This window comes from Trichoderma camerunense, assembly GCF_050948025.1.
Source record: "Trichoderma camerunense strain CBS 138272 chromosome Unknown V8C40scaffold_3, whole genome shotgun sequence".
NCBI classification, from domain to species: Eukaryota; Fungi; Ascomycota; class Sordariomycetes; order Hypocreales; family Hypocreaceae; genus Trichoderma; species Trichoderma camerunense.
Window position 1 is genome coordinate 972999 of NW_028145367.1, and position 20012 is coordinate 993010.

The 20012-nt window shown below is 51.4% G+C and overlaps 6 protein-coding genes across 6 annotated transcripts; 4 read left to right on the top strand and 2 right to left on the bottom strand.

Annotated features, from left to right (window-relative positions):
* The first annotated feature begins 1850 nt into the window (after positions 1–1850).
* On the top strand, positions 1851–4341 carry V8C40DRAFT_140243 (F-box protein). Its single transcript, XM_083211191.1, has one exon. It carries the CDS (start codon positions 2027–2029, stop codon positions 4067–4069), a length of 2043 nt encoding a protein of 680 aa, XP_083076979.1. The 5' UTR covers positions 1851–2026; the 3' UTR covers positions 4070–4341.
* Positions 4342–4891: 550 nt separating this feature from the next.
* V8C40DRAFT_235443 (uncharacterized protein) lies at positions 4892–5649 on the bottom strand (the record flags this gene model as incomplete). Its single annotated transcript, XM_083213857.1, has 1 exon — positions 4892–5649. A coding segment is annotated over exon 1 (502 nt), but the record flags the coding sequence as incomplete, so codon positions are not given.
* A 1568-nt stretch (positions 5650–7217) lies between these two features.
* On the top strand, positions 7218–8683 carry V8C40DRAFT_140260 (histidine phosphatase superfamily). The gene is made up of 3 exons (XM_083211192.1): positions 7218–7386; positions 7505–8292; positions 8359–8683. The coding sequence occupies exons 1-3, from the start codon at positions 7351–7353 to the stop codon at positions 8435–8437; spliced, it is 903 nt and encodes a 300-aa protein (XP_083076981.1). The 5' UTR covers positions 7218–7350; the 3' UTR covers positions 8438–8683.
* Positions 8684–12899: 4216 nt separating this feature from the next.
* Positions 12900–13757, top strand: V8C40DRAFT_140333 (uncharacterized protein). The gene has a single exon (XM_083211193.1). The coding sequence runs from the start codon at positions 12983–12985 to the stop codon at positions 13610–13612; it is 630 nt and encodes a 209-aa protein (XP_083076982.1). The 5' UTR covers positions 12900–12982; the 3' UTR covers positions 13613–13757.
* A 693-nt stretch (positions 13758–14450) lies between these two features.
* V8C40DRAFT_140335 (uncharacterized protein) lies at positions 14451–15981 on the top strand. The gene is made up of 3 exons (XM_083211194.1): positions 14451–14840; positions 14932–15648; positions 15713–15981. The coding sequence occupies exons 1-3, from the start codon at positions 14636–14638 to the stop codon at positions 15787–15789; spliced, it is 999 nt and encodes a 332-aa protein (XP_083076983.1). The 5' UTR covers positions 14451–14635; the 3' UTR covers positions 15790–15981.
* Positions 15982–17406: 1425 nt separating this feature from the next.
* On the bottom strand, positions 17407–19068 carry V8C40DRAFT_140353 (Iwr1 domain-containing protein). The gene is made up of 3 exons (XM_083211195.1): positions 18835–19068; positions 17785–18780; positions 17407–17717 (listed from the first exon to the last, which is right to left on the bottom strand). Exons 1-3 carry the CDS (start codon positions 18902–18904, stop codon positions 17479–17481), a joined length of 1305 nt encoding a protein of 434 aa, XP_083076984.1. The 5' UTR covers positions 18905–19068; the 3' UTR covers positions 17407–17478.
* Between the last annotated feature and the right edge of the window lie 944 nt (positions 19069–20012).

Genomic DNA, 20012 nt, shown 5'->3' on the forward strand with positions numbered 1-20012 from the left:
AATCTTATCCTGTTGCGAATTGTAGCTGTGCTGGTCTTACAACAGCATTACCTAGGATAGACCACCACCAACATCCAGCAAAACTCGGGGTATTGATATTAATACCCTAGAACCTGCCCAAAGAGCCCAACGTCGGGATATTACCGCATTCTATGTATGTACGCAGTTATCCCCGGGGTGGTTATCATTACCCATTATTATTCATGCCCAATGCATTCCCTCACACTTCTCATCACATATGTTGTATGCGCCTATGAACCATTCCCGACTGTTCCCCAATTAGCTGTTATCCGTACATTAGCATTGGGCGAACAAATCCCTTTAGAACCAAGTGTTACATGTAGTTGCAGTTATCGGGTACCAGCGGGTCTGCGATATTTAAAAGGCATGGCATGTGCTCCCTGATTCTGAATGGCCAAGACAATGGTGATCGTTGCCTTGAACGCTGCATGCACATTTTACCACCGTCTATGGAATTTTCCCGTCTTCCACGAATAAACACGAGGCGACTACGCCCGTCAAACTGTTTGCGCTACAGCACGCCATATGGAAGGATCAATTTCTGGTACCTGTTAATGCAATCATGTTCCTGCTAGTCTTCCACTATCGAGGTCAAGGTTTCTCACGGCCCGAAACCTGCTACCCAATAGTACTTGACCAGACTGTACTTCTTTTGCCACCCAACTAAGGTACTAACAGAGGAACCTTGCCTCAAAAGAACTCACACGGATGGATGCCGTAAGGTATGTCCTGTCATGGCAGAAGATGAGCGATATATGAGGCACAAGAGACATCTCCGAATGCAACGCAACCTATCGTCACACGGCAAGGCTGGCCTATTTAGAGCGCCACAGGCTATGGCGCATGCCGGCACTGACCGCAGCATGGCTGGGTGCATGTGCTGTCGAATTTCGTTGCAATGGATGCCACGGTACTCCGTACTCTGAACTTGAAATGGCACAAAGATGCTGGTGCAACTCAGGGTCTCCGTACACCTGTAGCGTAGTGGGCTCTACAGCACCACCCTTAGTGGGTTCTAGTGGGGGTTGCCCTGCCGCAGGGTCTCCATGCAACGCTAGCAGCTAGCGTTGGCGTGGCTCCGTATCTTATCGATATACCCCAGCTTGCTGGGCGCTAGCCGTCTATTCGATGGCAACTCTACGGTACTCGCGAGTAATGTCCAGCATTCAGTCACAACTCGTAAATGGCGTTTTCCGGAACCAGTGCCCACGCCCACAAGCCCTCCGTTGCAGAGGTCAGCCACAGCTTTCTCCAGCATCTGATGGGGAGTGGATTTGCTTTACTCGTACGCATTTTTGGCGACCGAGGTGGGGGAGACCGACCGAAAACGTATTCGTACCCTTGAGCCTTTTCTTTTCTTTCCTGACGACGATGCGTCCGACACGCCACCGGCCACATTAGGGTTTTTTACCTTTCCCTCTCTCCCCCTTTTCGCCTCTGATCTTTTACTTGTTATCTTCCATCTTCGTTCCTGTGATCAACAGCCCGCCTTGCTTGGGTGGGCATGGGATTCAGATCGTTATTTGCTATCTTGATTGCGATACGGCAAAGCGTGAGCCAGTCTCCTGGTGCGGTCACGCTGACCACCCCGCGGCCACTTTGGTAGCCCGGCTGACCTCTGCTCCAACTTGCCCCGTGCCTCGTCGACGGCATCGAGCATTTTCTGCCGCGAGCCTCGTGTTCAGATACCGAATCGATTCATCGAAAAGGGCGGCCCTCCAATAAATCGATAGTCATAAGTGGGATGCGTTGACAGGAGCCTCGACGGCCTTTAAACTCTCCCCAGGCGGACCCGGGCCCCGCATCGTCGCCATTCTTTTTACATCACAGCAAAACTTAAGATTTTCATACGCGTACGAATTAGATTCGCTGGAGTTTTACTTTTCCTTTCAACAAATACCCCGAAGACAGCGCTTGTCGAGACGGCCCTTTTAGCGGGGGAGATATACGTGAGGACAAGGGAAGTCTATATCATCCATCCGACGGGAGTACCCAACCAACAGTCATGGCCGAGGTACTCGACATTACGGCGGACGCTCCGGTGTCCGCTGACGACGGCACTTCTCCCACGCCACCTGATGCGCCCGTGAAGGGTAAGAGTCGCCAGCGAATTCTCCGTGGCATACAGCGCATTTCTTCTTCGCCGTCTCTTCCTGGACTCGGACGATCTCGATCCGTCAGCAACCCTTATAGCATTCGATATGGGTCCATGTCTTGTGTCAGTCTATCTACGGCCGGGGCATCACAGGCGGCCCCTAGTGTTAGATCTGCTACGCCGCGACTCTCTGCTCTGAATGTGGGAGTCACCTCACATCCGGGATCCCAAACCAAGATCTTCATATTCGAGGAGGAAAACGACGATGATGTCGAGGAATTCTCGGCCATTCGAAAGGCCAACCATGGAATTTCCATAACCTCACACGCTATCTCATCCCTACCCTCCGAAGTCAGAGTACGAACTAAGCCCGTGGAAAAGAAAGCTTTCAACTTTTGGGCTGGCATCCCCCACGAAGTCCGAATCCACATCTTTTCATATTTCCGGCCCAAGGAATTGGTACGGATATCTAGAGTCAGCAAATCCTTCTACGGGTTCTGCTTTGACGGTCAGCTATGGACATCGATTGATGCCTCGGAGTTTTACCAAGAAATTCCTGCTGCGTCGCTGGCACGCATCATAGCCGCTGCTGGCCCCTTTGTCAAAGACTTGAATTTGAGAGGATGTGTTCAGGTCGAGCACTACAAGCGAACGGAAGTCATTGTCAAGTCGTGCAAGAATCTTATGAATGCGACACTCGAAGGCTGTCGGAATTTCCAAAAGCACACTCTCCACAACCTTCTAAGGAGCAATGAAAAGCTAGTTCATCTGAATTTGACGGGACTTGCAGCGGTGACAAACACGTCTTGCAAAATCATTGCAGAGTCGTGCCCTCAACTGGAGAGCTTCAATGTCTCATGGTGCCAGAAGGTAGAGGCCCGTGGGATCAAGACAATCATCGACGCATGTACAAAACTGAGGGACCTCCGTGCCGGTGAGGTGAAGGGGTTTGATTGCACCGCAACGGCAGAGTCAATTTTCAACACGAATCGACTAGAGAGGCTGGTTCTTAGCGGATGCGCCGAGCTCAATGATGAGGCGTTGAAGATTATGATGCAAGGGGTTGATCCCGAAATCGACATCCTCACAGGCCACCCCGTGGTTCCGCCTCGGCGGCTTCGCCACTTAGATCTGAGCCGCTGTATCAGACTAACGAGCGCAGGTGTCAAGGCGATTGGCCATGTGGTGCCAGATCTAGAAGGCCTGCAGCTTTCGGGGTGCAAGACGTTGACCGATGCAGCGCTTGAGCCTATTCTTGGCTCAACACCGAGGCTCACTCACCTTGAACTGGAAGATCTTGACGAGATCACCAACTCGCTTCTCTCAGAGCATCTTGCCAAGGCACCTTGCGCTGGCAACTTGGAGCATCTCTCTCTGAGCTACTGCGAAAATATTGGAGACCTGGGAATGCTTCCGGTCATGCAGAAGTGCATACGGCTGAAGAGTGCCGACCTCGACAACACGAGGATCAGCGATTTGGTTCTCGCAGAAGCTGCCTCGATGGTGATCAAGCGTTCCAAACCAGCCTCAGTAGGCGAGGTCCGTCCCAAAATTACGCTACGTTTGGCAGTATACGATTGCCAAAATGTTACCTGGACAGGCATTCGAGAGATCTTGTTCAGAAATTCCCAGGTTCGACCAGCTACGGGACAACCTGGTGGAATCACCTACCCAACTGAGGCTATTGGGCTGAAATGCTTCTACGGTTTCCAGATGACGGTTGATGAGCATCAAAAGAGAGTTCTCCGAGGCGACCTTGTCGCTGCTGGTAGGCTGGAGAGGAAATGGGCAGACTACATGCAGGCAAACGAGGAGGCCGGTGCGGGAGGAGCTGGATATCGGAGACGCCGACGTCGAGCAAGGCATGCCCAAGCTCTTCATGCGGATGAAGAGGATGGAGGAATTGTCGGCCGCCGCAGAGCAAGGACGCTGGGGTCTTGCTCTGTAATGTGAAAGATGCTGATTGATATGACACGTTGGTCTAAAAAAATTATGAATGTATGATCATCTTGTTCGGCTCATCTACTCTCAGGGTGGAATTTTTGTTTTTACAAAAGAAGGGAAGCAGCCCAAAGGCTTTCATCTAGCCTGGTTTCTTCCTTTTTCTTTCTCTTTTGGTTTATTTCGTTGGCTGCATACGGCGGTGGCGTTGTTCGAATGCCACAAGGCACAGGGTGTTGATGTTTCGGGAGTAGAACATACAGGAGATGACACAGTGGGAAATGGGAGTTGGTTTGGGCAATGTCTCTTTGGATTTTTTTTTGTCTCTCTTCTTTTTTCTTCTTTCAATCTTGCAAACAACCCAACTTACCAGCAGTGGTAGAGATTGGGCGCTCCTCTGAAATGACATGATGTCGGCTTTTGGGCAGGACCCCCCTTTCGACCTATGAGTGCAACAGGATTGCCTGGATGTCAGAGGATCGATCTAGACTGCCAGCACCGTCTATGAATGTCCTGCAAGTTGTGATTAGTTTGACGCAAATAGATTGATTCTGCTATGCATGGCTACTTGTCATTGATGCTCTGCCATGTGTCAGTTGGTCTCTGGATGTTCACGCAGGCCCGCGACGGTCAGCTACACACACACATAGAGGGTGCTTATTATGGGATGAGTATGCAGGGGAGAGAAAACTTCGTATTGAGAAGCACGAAGGAGGCTGGATTATGCAGCCCAGGCATGAAAACTCGGTGTGGGCATGTATGTATCAGTGGTGATGATGGAGGGGGCTGGTGTAAGTCTGGCGAGGACGACAAAGCGGCGTCGTATCAGCCCAGCCCGCCCCTACTTTTCTAGGTACATTGACTTGCTAGCATCTCGACAATACAAGGCAAACGTTTCTACACAAGTGGTCCTTTAGAAAGCCATTCCATCTTGACTAGTACCAATTCGAAGTGAATAGCATTAGTATTGATGCTAGTTCCTCGCCTCGTCGTGCTAGAGAAACACTTGGATCCAGATCCACGTGTTGTGAGGAATCCTTAAATCCAGGCCTATTTTAGGCCGAGACTCTTCCTTCCGCTGAAGGAGGTTCGCCGCTGTCGAAGTGATGGGAGCAACGAGAGGCTTGTCACATTTACCTTGTCTGATGCATTTACTTGCATGTACATACATAGCAGCGGGCAAAGGCTGAGCCGGACCCGGGTCGCACTGTGTACCGCGTATGTCTCTTGACAACAGAAAACTTGGCATTGGATGTGTGGAGAAAACAAGCGGAATCGAACGAATACTGTTGGTTCGAGAGGTAGATTTGCAAAGTCAACGTGATTGATTGAAAATGATGAGGCGATTTGATGATAACCCGGCGTCGTCTCTGCTCGTTGATGAGGGGGGAAGTTTGGCCCGGAGCATCTTGCACCTCGCTTAGGTGCTTGCATTGCTTTGCTGGCCTTTGGGAGAGGATGATGATGTGAGTAGAGTAGCATTAGCATTAGCATTCGCAGTAGCAGGCACAGGACCATGTAGACGCAATGCAAGCATCCCAAGTTACAGAAGGCCATGATTGGTGGCTCGTCCAGATGCAGATGATTTGAGCTTCTCACCGGCGTGGAGACCACCAAACCACCCCCGGCCCTTTGAGGCACGTATAAATGCAGGCCATGGATGGTGTGGCCTGTCTCCAAAAAAACAACAACGGCCAATAGTCACCGAGGGCCCGCACGTGTGTGTGACGAAAAACAAAATGCAGATGCAGATGCAGATGTTTCTTTTTTGATTCGTATTTTTTGCATCTAGTTTTTTTCTTGGTCTCTGGCCTTTTCCCGGGTACTGGTGCTGTGAAGATATTTTCAGGTGCGGGATAGGCTCGCATTGCATGCCCTGTGAGCAAGCATTCAATTGTGGCTGCACAATCCCTGCGACCGGTGAGGGCAAGCGAGGCGAGTGTTTGCTTTTTTTCTTTCCTTTTTGCTTTTTGCTTTTTGCGAGTTGGGGTTGATCCCACCGACTTTTTGTTCCCTGTTTTTGATTCTTTCTCGTTGATGCAATTGGACTGATCCATCGATGTTATCGGGGCACATGAACGTGAGTGCAAGTACATACATGGACGTCCGTCTCTGTACACGTCTGTATGTATGAGGGACACTGAGCACAAGTCACTGGGCACAGGCCACACGCAGAGATCATCAGTCCCATTGAATTTCTCTGAACCGCCCGGCGCCACACAATACTATATCTAGTGTATACCTTTAATCTGTTTGAAACTCGATTGCTGAAGAAAGCCAACGGCGTTGAGGCCATTATCTAGCCAGATCCTCAACAAGGCTAAGAAATCCTCACTAATAATGGACGTGGTGTGGCTCGGCTAACTCTACCAGAAACGGCAGTCTCTAGCCTGCAAGCTGAAGATTGCTTTTTTCTGTACTCTAGCAGCTCCGTACCTCATTCGTACCTGTACCTTGTGAGGTGCCAGCCTCGCTGTCCGGCGTACTGTACTATGGATATTCTTCCGTGCTTCCGCGGAGGATTTTGCATAGAGGCACGTAAATTGTAGCTTAATAGGGCGTGTACTGACCAGAAGTGAAGGAGAAAACAAGAGTTGCACACACATCGTGTGCAAAGGCCTGGTTTTGGGGTGATACAGCGTCATGTAGTCATATTACTGGACGAGCAAGGCAAGGTACGGGATGGGGAATGTGTACATCCCTGGTACTAAACTGTTGCCTCCTCTGAAATCAGCCAGTAATAACACCAGAGATTGATTTCTGACTCTGCCAACGCCAACTGGACATCCGTTATGTACCATCCATTCTTTATTCTAGAACAGGCACAACACCCTCCATTAGTTTATCCATTCATTGAGTTGCACATTGATTTGATTTTCATTCAATTCCCATGTCATTCTCAACAACCTCTCCAGCACGCTAACAAGCATTCAATGTAATTGTAACAAGGCTCACTACTACTCAACTTGGCACTACTGCTATACTAATCCTGTCCCACCAGCCGCGGCAAACGGGTGCGTCTTTGAGCCCCACGGATCTCAGTCTGGCTGCTGGCAGAAAAATCCCGAGGCCCAGCAAGTGGCAGCTGGGTGCTCCAAAGTAACACAATCTCGTCCTGCGCCTCTGTCCGTGCTGTTCTTGTCTGTGAAGCGGATTTTCATGGCCTGAGCAACCCCCAGATCCGAGATTAGATTCCGCCTCGGGGTACATCATCTCGCATTAGAGAACAAAGAAAAAAACGGATGCTCGTGCTGTGAGCAAAGACGCAACGCAACATCCTCCTCCTCCCAAACATGCCTCTCGAGACAATATACGTCGTCCGCCATGGGGTAAAGTGTGCCCTCTTCCCTTTTCCTTTTTTTGATCCCCTCACCCCCCTTGCACTGCAGACAATGGCGTCACGAGGCTGAGGGCTCTTGTATTGACCGTTGCTATTGTCAACGCCAGTTCCGGTCTAGTTGGTCCGTCGACCACACCACAGGAGTGTATTCAGCTTCGATCCCATCACCAACAGGAATCGCTGTGGACCCAGCACTCACCGCCCACGGGGTCGATCAGTCCAGGCAACTTGCCCAGCACCTCACGACGATAGACCCCCCCGTGGAGGTTGTGTACTCGAGCCCCTACTACCGCTGTCTGCAGACCATCACCCCCTTTGTCGAGCTCCAGCAGCAAAGGCACGCACACAGGCATGGCGAGAGCACGAGTACCGGCAGTGACTCTGCCGCCACTATGATACGGCCTGAACACGGAATCTGCGAGTGGTTCGGTTCCGCTCCGTTTGAGCATCCCGGCCCAGCCTCACCCTCAGTCCTCAAATCCTTGTTCCCTGCCTTTGATGAGAGCTACGTGTCGGCGCAGTATCCTCCCAAGAGGGGCGAGACGCTGGCCCAGCTGCAGGCCAGGCTTACGGCCACGATGCAGAGTATCATTGATCGCTGCGACGCTGAAGATAGACGAGCCGTTGTGCTGTGCACTCACGCCGCTGTGGTCATCATGTTGGGCCGCATCCTCACGGGCGACTTTCCCGAGACTGTAGACACCGATGACTTCCACGCTTTTACCTGTGGACTGAGTGTCTACCGCCGGAAACTTGACAATCGGGATCAGGGACGGCGAGGAAAGGGGGAGTTGCCTGACAGAGAGCCCAACCCTAGTGCTGTTGCTGTTGGAGGTTGGTCATGTGAGGCCAACAGTGACTGCAGCTTCTTGGCCGGCGGCGAAGAGCGAGGCTGGTACGTAGAACTCGTAAAGTTTGTTCACTTGAGAGCTATGCTGATCGCGTAATTGCTGGATGTTAGGAAGTTCGTAGGGGACGAGGAGTTTCCAGACACAGGCTCCATGTCTCAAGCTACGAGTACATCCGAGTCTAAGCTGTAACGAAAGGCTCGGGGATCAACAAGCAGTCAATGCAGTACTCCGTACATACATGATATGACGACTTACAAGCCCAAGTACAAACAAGGGTTTGAGGAAAACAAGGGCTGCCTATTCGCGGACAACCCTTGACGGGTTGTGACGTTCAGTCGGCCGGATGATACACGTTTGTCGGTAGAGTATTATTAGATTTCGTCACGGGAATCACATCGCGTGGCAAAGTTGCTCCTAGATAAGAAAAGACATGATCATCAGAACGGCCGTGCATGATGCAACCCGCGAATTCCCTTGTTGATTGCCTCGTTGGGCCGAGCTCACCTGTTAGACTCGAGCCGCTTTTGGACATTGCGGACAAACACAACGCAAGACAGAGAGCGTGTATGTACCTTTACACTGCGTCCCGAGAGAGAGAGAGCCCCCCACGGAAGCCCTTCGGATCGTAGCCCTACCAGGTCGGAAAGATGCTCCTCGCAGTCCATTCCGAGAAAGGACCGTCTGCTGGTCCTTGCACTGCAGTTTTTGACGGGCTCTGCTTGTCTCTCTATATGGGCATCTACGATCTGATACTGTACTCTGTACTCGGGCACCCGGGCAATGGTTCCGTCCAGGCGCTGGGACACCGCCGTATGAGGCACAGGCCGTGCTGCAATTTTGAAGAACCCGGCAAGTCGATGGACCATGTCTCAATGGATAGCTATCCTTCAATTTACGGAGTAAGTGGCCAAAAGTGCCTTTCCCCACCACGGCTTGGAGCAGGGAGAATCACGAAGCAACGCCACAAAGTGATTTCCGACAACAACTTGGGCTAATGAAAGGGCACTTCTCGTGGAGAGGATCCAACGCGAGACGCAACATTGTGATTGGCCTCTTTTGCTTTCTTTTCTTTTTTTGCTGAATCTGCCTAACATCTACCTAGTTTAGGGTTTGCTTAGCACTCCCCCCCGTCCCGATTTGCAGCCAAGGAGATTTAAGCTCTTGATGGCGATGGGCATCTTGGTTGTGGAGCTCCAATGTAACGCATGTAAGGGCCATTCAGAGACACGCATCGCGGAGTCTTGTCCCCTTGCGTTGTGAATAAGTAGTTTCACAGTCATATTTAAAATGTTTCACGGTATGGACGGCTCGACAAAAACGTGGCGTCCCGGCTTGTCGATCCCCCGGTGCAATGGTGTTTTCCTGACTCTGCTATTTTAACTGAGAACTGGTTTTCGGCAATCATTGCCCGTGCTCCCGTCTATGGAAGTCGGGACCAGACGACTTTCATCTGAGATTGATGTGCAGATGCCTACCGGTAGTAGGTACGGAGTACATGATTACGGAGATTGGGTACAGGCTATGCCAGGAGAGCATACGCCGTCTCTTCTGCCAAGGGCACTGTCTTCATGGGCGCCTCAATGGAGAAAGTCACACGGAAATCGGTGACAGCTGATGCCTTGCGCCAAGGATGGCCACTCTTAAAAAAAAAGAAACCAAATATTGAATATGAGAATTGACAGAAATTGTGCCCTCATGAAGAAGAGACGGCTCATGCAAGGTACCCCGAGTTAACGATCTATAGACTGGTCCCAGTAAGCGTACTTTTGGTGGCTGAGATCTGTTTCTGTGCCGTCTGTTGACGCTTTCTTTTCTTTTTCTTTATTTAGCCAAGAATTATTGCTCCCTGCCGTGCCTCAAAACTTACCTGTCATTTTTTCTTTCTTTTAGCTGTCTTTATTAACTCCTAATCAGGGAGCAGAACGCCACGCCGCTCTTTATTTATTCATTATTGGGTAGGTAAAAGATAGACGAAGCTCCGCCCTATTATACGGTACACACGGCAAGACACGAATGATAGTCGTTGTCAAGAACATACTGTAGAGCCTAGTAGAGGTAGCGGACAATGAAGAGTTGAGTTGTTCGGACTAAAACTAAAGCCATGTCTCGCTTTGGAGAATCAACTAATGCATGAGTTCGGATAAGAAGATGCCGGCAACAATTAAACAGAAGAGGAAGCTCAACATGGATGTGTTTGCTTCGCACCTTGGCGGAGGGGAACCTGGATAGACGGGCTGGCATGCGCTTACATGAGTCGAGTTACGACAGTATGCCGTAGCTTACGAGTACTTCCAGTAAGGCATCAAGACGGCATCGTGTTACTCGCCGCAGCGCACAACGTCCAAGGTACACACACCTGTTTTGTGCGACACGCTGGCTATGAACTATTAGATTAGGACCTGCCTCTATAGCGTGTAAGCAGTGCTACCCTAAAAGCGGCGGGCGGAGTTGGAGTTGGAGTTGACGTGGAATCGATACATTTGATGTAAATGTACCGCTGCTGTGCGGTCATGGTGGTGGTGGTGTTATTTCGTCCATTCAGATCTCGCCATTTACAACAGATGCGTATATTTGAAAAGAGACAACAAAAAGAGAAAACAAGCGGCCAAGTCGAGCCTAGCTGCAAAATGCCGGACTGCGTTCGACGGATGAGTTGCGCGTTGCATTGGGCGCATGTACTCGTTGTAGCTACAGCACTCGTTCGTTCGTAACGCATGCAATGCGCTATGCACCAGGCCAGACGTGCATATCATGCTGATGTGATGTGACAGAGCCCACGTCCTTGGAACCACACCAAATCCCTCGAGGTGCAGCAGGGCGGCGCTTTTGGCTCTTGCGGCACTGCATCCCGATAGGCTGCAGAGGGGCGATTGCAGCTTCACCGGTGAGGAGCTACAGGCAGGCTTGTTGAGACATGGCGGCAAGCCGGAAGCAAAACCGGCTCTCCGGAGATCTGCTGCTGCTCCCTTTCGGCCTACTTTGCCCTTCCGTCTTCTTTGTGGTTGTGCGGCCGCAGACACCGCCTGGACGCCGCCTGGACTAAGCCGGAGCAGAGAGAGGGATGTTCTTACTAATGCATCAAGTCCATGCACATCTTGAGGAGGAGTTGCTCCCTTGCTGGTCTGTATCGTACAGTGTCGTATCGACAGTAGTGATGATGATATGCTGACAGGGTATGTTTGGTTTTGGTGTCTTGCCTTGGCCTGGGGGATAAGGCGAGCTGAAAGCTTATCGATGCATTACTCGGCCGGGGCAGATGCAAGTACACAATACGCAGCTCCTGGTGCTCCGAACCAATGCATCACAGGTTTCAGGTACCAACCAACTGCGCATTCAAATTACAGCGGGCTCGAACCGCTCCTGTATGTGTGAGTACCAGGTACGGCCTGCTATGGAGCTGATCGCTGCTGGCATTTTCGCATACGGTACGGTACGGTACAAGTACGGTAGCATCAACTCCATCACTGATCCGCTGCAGCTGCCCACCGGTCAATGCAAGAACAGGGGGCGCCGCTGCCAATCAAATGCCCAATCAAATGCTGGCGATGGCTTACGAGGATTCGATAAATGGCGGTGCCCGCATCGAGATTAGCGCAGACCGGGGACTGATTGGCCTCTATCGTTCCCTTGCGCCAAATGGCTCTAACACAACCTCCTCTCGACAAGGGCAAAGGCAACGACAAAGGCCGACAAAAAGAAACATGCTCTACATGCGTGCGCCACACTCATTTTCTCGTGTAATTTTTTTTTCCTTTTTTCCTTCCTCCCCTAGTCGTTTTACTCGTGTCTAGTGCCAAGCACTGTCCCCTTCATGGTCTGTGGAAGCGGCGTTGTCTGACCATGTCACCACTCTTGTCCACAGCAGCTGGCACTAATGCTGCTTAAAACGCCATTGCAACATCTCGGCCCAACGCAGCCGGTGATGATTATGATGCTGTTGACAATGAGAAGGTGCTGCTAACGCTGATGAATGCTGTCACGCCGCAAATCTTGAATGAGAGGGGCGAAGCGTGGAGAGCGTGGATCAAGGGCCGCTGGTAATGAATTATGGGCTGTGGATGATGGCTCGACCCTCTTCGTGAGCAAGTGCTTCGCGGAGAACTGCCAAGTTCATCCGGTACTGCACGGCGGGCTCAGCCGCGAGGCAAGGAGGTCTGTTCTTTGCTCTTTGGGACTTTGGGCCTCTCCGTGGCTGCCGTCTCTGGGATCCTGCCCTGCATCTGCTTCATTGCTCTCAGACACGCAGCAATTCGCCGTCGCATCGCCTGCAGAAACAGAAAAAAGAAAAGAAAAAAAGGGAACCGACTATACGCTAATATGCGTAGGTAAAACGGATCTAGACTTGATGTGGCATCTCCCGCTCAGCTGCTACCAGTTTACCTCTGACTTGGCCGTGACCTGCCACCCCGGCTTCTGGCAGCCGGTCAGTTCTCAGATCTTGTTCGGTCTCCTCTTTACCGGCCGGGTGAGCCACGTCCAACCTGGGCTTGATTCCCTTGCTCCCGTGCTTTCAATCACCCAAGACCAAGACCTTTATGCAGAGCCGCCCGGCATGGAAGCCCGATGATACCAGCTGGCACGCCTCGCCTCCCCCACGAGATTTGGACAACTGTTGCCCAATTAGACTTGAGAGCAAAAACGGTCTCGAATGCTGCTTATCCTCTTCGTGAGCTGGTCGCCACCATCTAGACTGGTCTCTGAACTGCAATTCCATGCAGGCGGCTGCACCCGCGCATGTCTTGTCCCCATCTCATCATAGGATTCAGCTTGGTCTGGGCTGTCGTGTTGTTGTGTTTCTGGATAGAGGCAGTATCCATCAAATTTCCAACCTCTCGGGTTCAGCCCCTGTGGAGGGTGAGCTTGACAATACATACTTGCACAAAGCATGTAAGCCGTGAGCAGAGCCCGGTCCCCGGCACTGTGTGCGTATGTGAACATGCCCAAAGCCATGCCGTTGGTCCAACGCAGAAGATTGCTGTCAATCTTGGTGCAAATCCCCCAGTTTGGCGGCAGGCCCCCCGGCATCTGAATGCAGCCTCCCTGGACGAGATGATGATGATGGCCATACAACCCGTGCGGCTACGTCTACAGAGGATGGAGTACGAGGGATATCTATACTACTACTGCACATTCAATGCGGGTGGCGCCTCGTGGCGAGGATCCGTCTTCGCACCGCTTGCTGCTAATTTTGATGGTTGCAAACGTGCCAATATCAACCAACACAGCTGTGGATATGCTAACCAACGTGGTGCTATTGGGAGATCTCTTCAATGCCACCGGATCCCTTTCTGGTTCCCTAACAATATCCACAATCTGTCCATGCGTCTTGACAGGTTCTTTGCTTTGGGCAAGAATATAAAATAAACACGCCATCTTTGATACATAGTCAAGTGAGTGGCTTACATGCCTCAGACGATGGGACACGTGTCGGCCGCAACACCTGTTCTTAACGGAGGATAGTGGGAATTTTGTGTTGGTGATTGTCGTCTCGGATCGGTTTGGCCATCGGCCAGTATCTTGTGTACAGATTCTCTCCCCCCTCCCCCCTCTCTATCTATTGTCATCACCCATGGTTCACCACCCCCAGCTCAGCCCTTCGGCACTAGCCTCGCCTTAGGCGCGCATTGGCTCATGTTCGCCACGCCGGATCTGTCTTAATCAGTGAATACTCCCCGAGTTTCTCTTGACCTTGCAAAAAGCGGCTCGCCCTGCAGAGCACAGGCGGAGACAAAACGCCTCTGATGGACACCCCGGCCGGTGCCAATTTTGGTCCCCTGTCTTCTCAGACAGAACAGCCGCAAGGTACCGTTTTTCATCGATTCTACGGTGATCCACTTGAACACCCTGGGGCACACATTGGCTGTTGGGTCTTGTCTTGCTGTGCAGGGTTGACTGGGCGAGGGCGGACACAGACCCTCCCCTCCCAGAATCAAGACTGGGAGTGAATTGTACCGCCCTCTCTGGGGCCTATCACGGTCAATCCATCTATTGGCCATGGCAGAAGCAAAGCGGTGCATTAGTAGGTCATGGCTGAGGCCTGATCCCACAGGGTCTCGACACTCTACGACAAAGTGCAGCAAAGTACAAGAAGACCGTGCTCCTCGTGTTCACTCTCACTCAAGTGTTATCCTCAAACCTATCCACTCCTTCCCTTCTCACGCAAGTCTTGTTCGTCTACCCTTTTGTCACAGTCCATATCCCTCGCTACTGCGACCATCTGCCTATTGTGCTCTCCCTCTCGTTTAGCCTGGGCCATTGTGTCTTAACTGCAACTTTTATCGATTCAACCATTGTCTTCGAGACAGCTCAACTGTGCAGGAGACTCGTCTATTGTTGCTGTTGTCTTATACGCCTTACGCGAGAGGTGAACTCGGGTCGCTGTAGAACATGTTCACCGTGCAAGAGGTTCAAGAACTTCGGAGCTCTTCTCCAACCAGACTCAACATGCTTGGTATCGCCAGCATGATGCATAGAGAGGCATTTCTCCCTAGAAAGCAGTCTATCGACCATCTATCTTCGATTCCAAGATCTCTACTCCACCCTCAAACCCCTCCTGACTCAACCTCAGGCAGTCCAATTGTCAAACCTGAGGGTATGTGCTTCTTGGCAACCAGATTCCCAGCCTTTTTCAGTCTAAAGCTACCAGCGTAATCGACTCGGGACAGCTAACATTGTTCCAACAGGGTCGTTCTCAGCTGCTTCAAGTATCTCCCGAGAGTGCTCTCCGATCCCTCGTTTGACTCGCCTCAACTCATACGCCAACCCTTCTCCCATCAAATTGCCTAGTCTCGAGGAATTTGACCAAGGTGTTGACGCCATCGCACGGTCGAATGGATCAACACGGTCTTGGACTCCCCCCTCACCTCTTCCTAGCCTGCGTCGTGGTTCCATACTCCCTCAGCCACTACCGTCAATGTTGGCCTTTTCAATCCATGAGCCCAGTTACCCAAACTATGCCATTAGCAGCGATTTCTGCCCTTCAAGGATGGACGGCTACCCCAGCCCACCTCCAGACAGCGAGGGGAGGCACATCAACCAAAAGTACACCACAGAAGAGGGAGATTTCATCATCTACGCCTGGCACGACAGGAAACTTAAATGGCAGCGTATCAAGCAAGATTTTGCGAGCATGTTTGGCCGAACACCGGAGAGGACTGTTCAAGGCCTTCAGGCTTGGTACTACCGTATGAACCAGCGGATCCCACTCTGGGACGATGATGGCTGGCTCATCTTTGACAACGATGACGACATGGAGCCCAAACACATCAGCATCAAGTGCCGCGAGAGGGATACACAGGACCGGCCGATGGAGCCCTTGGGGCTTGCCCAGCGGTACCCTGAGCGAGCCATCCACTACTCCTGGGTCGACAACGAAACAAAGCGCAAGTGTCGCGACTGGGGTGAGTTTTGATTCACATTGATGCAACATAAATGGTTTAGATGCTAACCGTTTCTCCCTTGTAGCTTCCAAACGAGCCTTGCAGTTCCGTGAACGCAGAGAGCGGCGAAAGAGAAAAGAGCAGAGACGCCTAAAAATCTAAGCGGCTGTTGTTTCAACCACAAGACATTCTTAGAAGAAAAAAAGAAGTAAAGAATCACGTTAGAGTGTGGGGAGAGAGTTACCATTCCTCTTCATCTCGAAAGCCTCTCTTAACAACAGTATGGCCGTGTACTAATACCCTTCTCCCTCGCGGAGATGTCACCATTCACACACATATTTTTTTTTTGTTGGCCACAACACTTTTCTTATGACAAGACTCATAAAACGGCTTTTTCTTTCTCGGGTCCAACTGTACATGCTACAATATGGGCATGGTTCAAAGCATCAAGCATAGGAGGACAGCGTTCATTTGCATCCAAGGGTTTGCTTTGTTTTTTGTTTTTCTCTCTGCTTTTTACAAGAAATGTTTCTTTTTCCCATGTACTAGTATCTATAGCTGCTCTTACTGTTTTTGTTATTATCCGATGGCTGGCTAGAGAAGCCTGCCCGTCTATTCCTGCATATATTTAGGGCCTTAATGAGGAGGAAAACATGATGGTTACGCCGGGTGGGTATGGGAAAAAAGGGTTGGGTAATGGACTGGCTATGGGACCGGGGGTTTAGTGTGTAAAAAAGACGGTCAACATATTTCGCGTCTCGTATATTAGGATGACAATTCATTTGGTATTGCTACTACTACTCCTTTAAGGTCTTCCATAGGTTGTGATTTACTGCTCTTACTCCTCCGGGCTATTCTGGCCACCCTCCTCCCTCTGGGGACCCCTTTCGGGTTGCCCTGCATTGGTTTAGCCATCCCTTGCGTCTCACAGCATCTTGGGCCACCGGCATCCGAAAATCATGGCCCAGCTTTGAGCGCGTCAGAATCGAACATGTACCCTTCCTTCTCTCATTGACAGAGGAAGCGGCATGTGACCTGACAGAATCTCATCCCCCCTCTTCTCTCCCCGCCAGTTTCTCTTCTTTGGCATTTCCTCGTGCCGGCCGTGGAGCAAGCAAGCAAGCAAACATGACGGACTCAGGCAGATATGCAACACGTGGGAAGCCTAAACGGTATGTTTGCCACTCTGAAAGTCAACAATTTTGCAAAAAGATAGCCTCCACAGTTGGGAAGCCGATTTTCGGAGCGGCATGTTTCGCTCAACAACATGCTCAGCGGTGACAAGATGAAGAAAGGTATGTGTGAAGTATTTTTAACAGTAAAAAGAGGGCCAAAGCGCTGTGTACTTTCAGGCCTCATTTTCCCTCCTCATTTTTCTCCCACGTAAATGGGGGGCAAGAGGCCCGAGCCTGTGGGCTCAAAAAGACGTGAGTGAGGAACAACGTGAGCGGTGAGCGCCATGTCGAAAAAGAGACCAGGGGTGCAGGAATGCGTCGCCCAACACATACATACATACACATATAGGTGTTACATGTACAACAAACGTCAATTGGGCGAGTGTGTGTGTCTGCGTATGTGCTGCGCGCGCCATGTTGCATCATGTTCTGCAAGAGAGAGAACAAGTAGCCCAGCCACGTGGGGGGAGACGGGGGGGAGGATTAAGGCCCAGAGATCAAAACGGCCGCCGTTACACGGTGAGGTGTTGTGATGTTCGAGGGAGGGGAGGGAGGGAATGACGATACCGGACAGCACTTGATAGATGAGCAGACGGCGAGATCGGGAGAGGGGGCGGGTGGTGTGCGTGAATCTGCCGTGCATGACAACCAACAGACGGACAAAGAGCAAGGCGCCTTATCGCACATCTCGAAATGCCGCGTTGCGTTGCATGAATTCCCGGATGCGGTCCATTCTTGCGTCATCGTCGTCGTCGTCCTGGCCTTCCATGACAATCTCATCGCTGTCGTATTCGTTGTCGTCGAACTCTTCCTCGTCTGAGGCGTTGGCATTGCGGTACATGTAAGCGTGACGATCGAACTCATCCTCGGTGTCGACCTCGTCCTCTGGATAGTCTGCCGTATAGTAGTTTTCCGCTGTGCACAAAAATAGGTGAGGCTTTGTCTCGCGTAGATCAGCGTCTTGCATGGGGGGTGAACTTACCATTTTCGTCCTCATCATCTTCGGCATACTCGTCATCTTCATCTTGAGGTGACCCATAAAACAGCTGGCTCTCCTCTTCTCCGTTCAAAACCAAGATGCCAATATCAGACGGCACGACGTTGAGGCCCATAGAGTGAGCCGGAATGCGGACGTACTCCTCAATAATCCAATCCTCATCGTCCCCTTCCTCCTCGCTTGCATCTGCCATTGGTGTATCCCCTGACTCCTCGACAGGAGGAATTGATGTCGCGGCAATCTCAGGGTGGCGCTCTTGATATCTCTTTTCGGGGGCTTTGGGTCTGAATCTTGGCTTCTCCGCCTGCTTCCTTTCCACCTCCATGGCGTGTAAGTTGGCACCAATCTCGTTTAATACCCATTGGTTCATATCAGCAGTGATTTTGTCCATATCATCGGCATTGCGATCGGTCAGCGACTGTGGAAGAGGCGCACGAGCTGGGGTTTCCTGAGAGGGATCGCGTCTCCTAGCAACACCGGGCTTCTTGAGATGTTTCTGCTCGATGGGCTCGTCAGGCGTCGTCTCCATCTCCTGTTGGTGGTCTTGGGCTATAATGGCGTGGGCATCCTTTATGACAAGGCTCTGGCGTGAAGATCTCGGTATAATCTTCTTACGTCCGGTACGCTCAATAAATATAGTCGGTCCATACGACGCATGCTTTGAGCTTCCTGGACGGGCCGGTCCTTGGTTGGCGGACGCCTGCGCCAACATCGTTCGTGATACATGGAACTTGCGCTGTTCTGAGAGCTGCCCATCCGCAGATCTCTTCGCAGCTCCGCGAATGTCGCCCATCGAGTCCGAAGTATGCTCATCGTTGCGTGTCTTGGATAGAGATTCTACAGCTTCCGGTTGCGAGACATGAATCATCGGTCTGCCATCGCCACGGCCGACGGCTGGGCCCGACGGTGCTGCTGTTGATTCTCGTCGCTGGTACACCCAGTTCGCCTCACTGCGATGGCGCTTAGCCCCTTCATCGAGCTCTACATGATGTTAGAGGAACGCTGGTGCTGAGAGCCGTCATCGGACAGACTGACGGAGAAAAGTAACGGGAGACTCGTCATCCCGCTTGCGCTTGACGCGGATGAGCTGCGGAGGAATCGACATGATTGCGGTTTTGCCAAATGGAATGGACGTTGATGGTAGAAGAAGCCGCGCAAGTGCCAGCAGAAGCGCAGCTGTTGTTTTGGTGAGGATAGCAAAAATGCCAATGGGTTCGAATAATTTTTTGAGGTTCCTCGCAGCTAGTACGAGTACGGGCTAATAGGTGCCAGAGTCCATACACGGGCAGGTACCCGGGGGGCGTTGCATGACAAATGACGTCGCGTCTCGTCACACGGCGGCTCAGCGCCCTGACTAAACGTGGACAACATTGCGCCTGGTTTCAATTGATTTTGTAGGTACAGTCGAGTATGAGCCAATAAAAGGAGGTATTGATGTTTTGGAAAAGTGAAACATTGAATTTTGATATCCAATCCCAAGACATAAGAGTACCTGAAGAACCTATTGTTGCTGCCCAGGTACAAAGAATCCAAGGTGCCACACTGCCTGGCACCGAACCTTGTTTCGAGGTGCTATTAACATTGAACCATCAACCATTAACCGTCAAGCTAAGGTACAGTAGCGGTATCTGTAGTAATCCCTAGCACTAGCACCCTGCTAGGTACCTACCGCAACTGTCTCGGACCAGCTTCTCCGCACAAGATACCCAGTGGAAGATGTAATGTGATTGGTTCGACCCCAGGCCCATGATCTCACGCCTAGCCCCGTCTTGGCCGGTACAGAAACGAGCAAGTTACAGTACAGCAGAGTACCGTGGAGCTTGTCCAAGGAACCTCGACCCTTGGCTCTTCCGCCCAGATCTGCGTCGTATTGGAGACCTTGTACATACTCGTACTGTAGGGCCTGGTCACCTCGCAGAAAAGCAGAGGTGCATTGCATCTGCTCGCTCGGCTAATGACTAAATGAAATACATAGCGAGAGCATTACAGTAGCATGGCATGGCATAGCATGGCAATAAATACCTCCCCAAATGCCCCCAATCCTCCTCCTCTCGAGGCATTTGATCGCTGCTTTGCTCTAGGCCTTACGCGACGCCCACGTCACCGCCAGGTGCCACTCACCAGCCATGACGATTCAATGAGCCGTACGGGATCCAAAGCCGCCCTCCATCACAAGCAAGGAATTAGCCTTTGGCACTACCAAGCAATCGTCA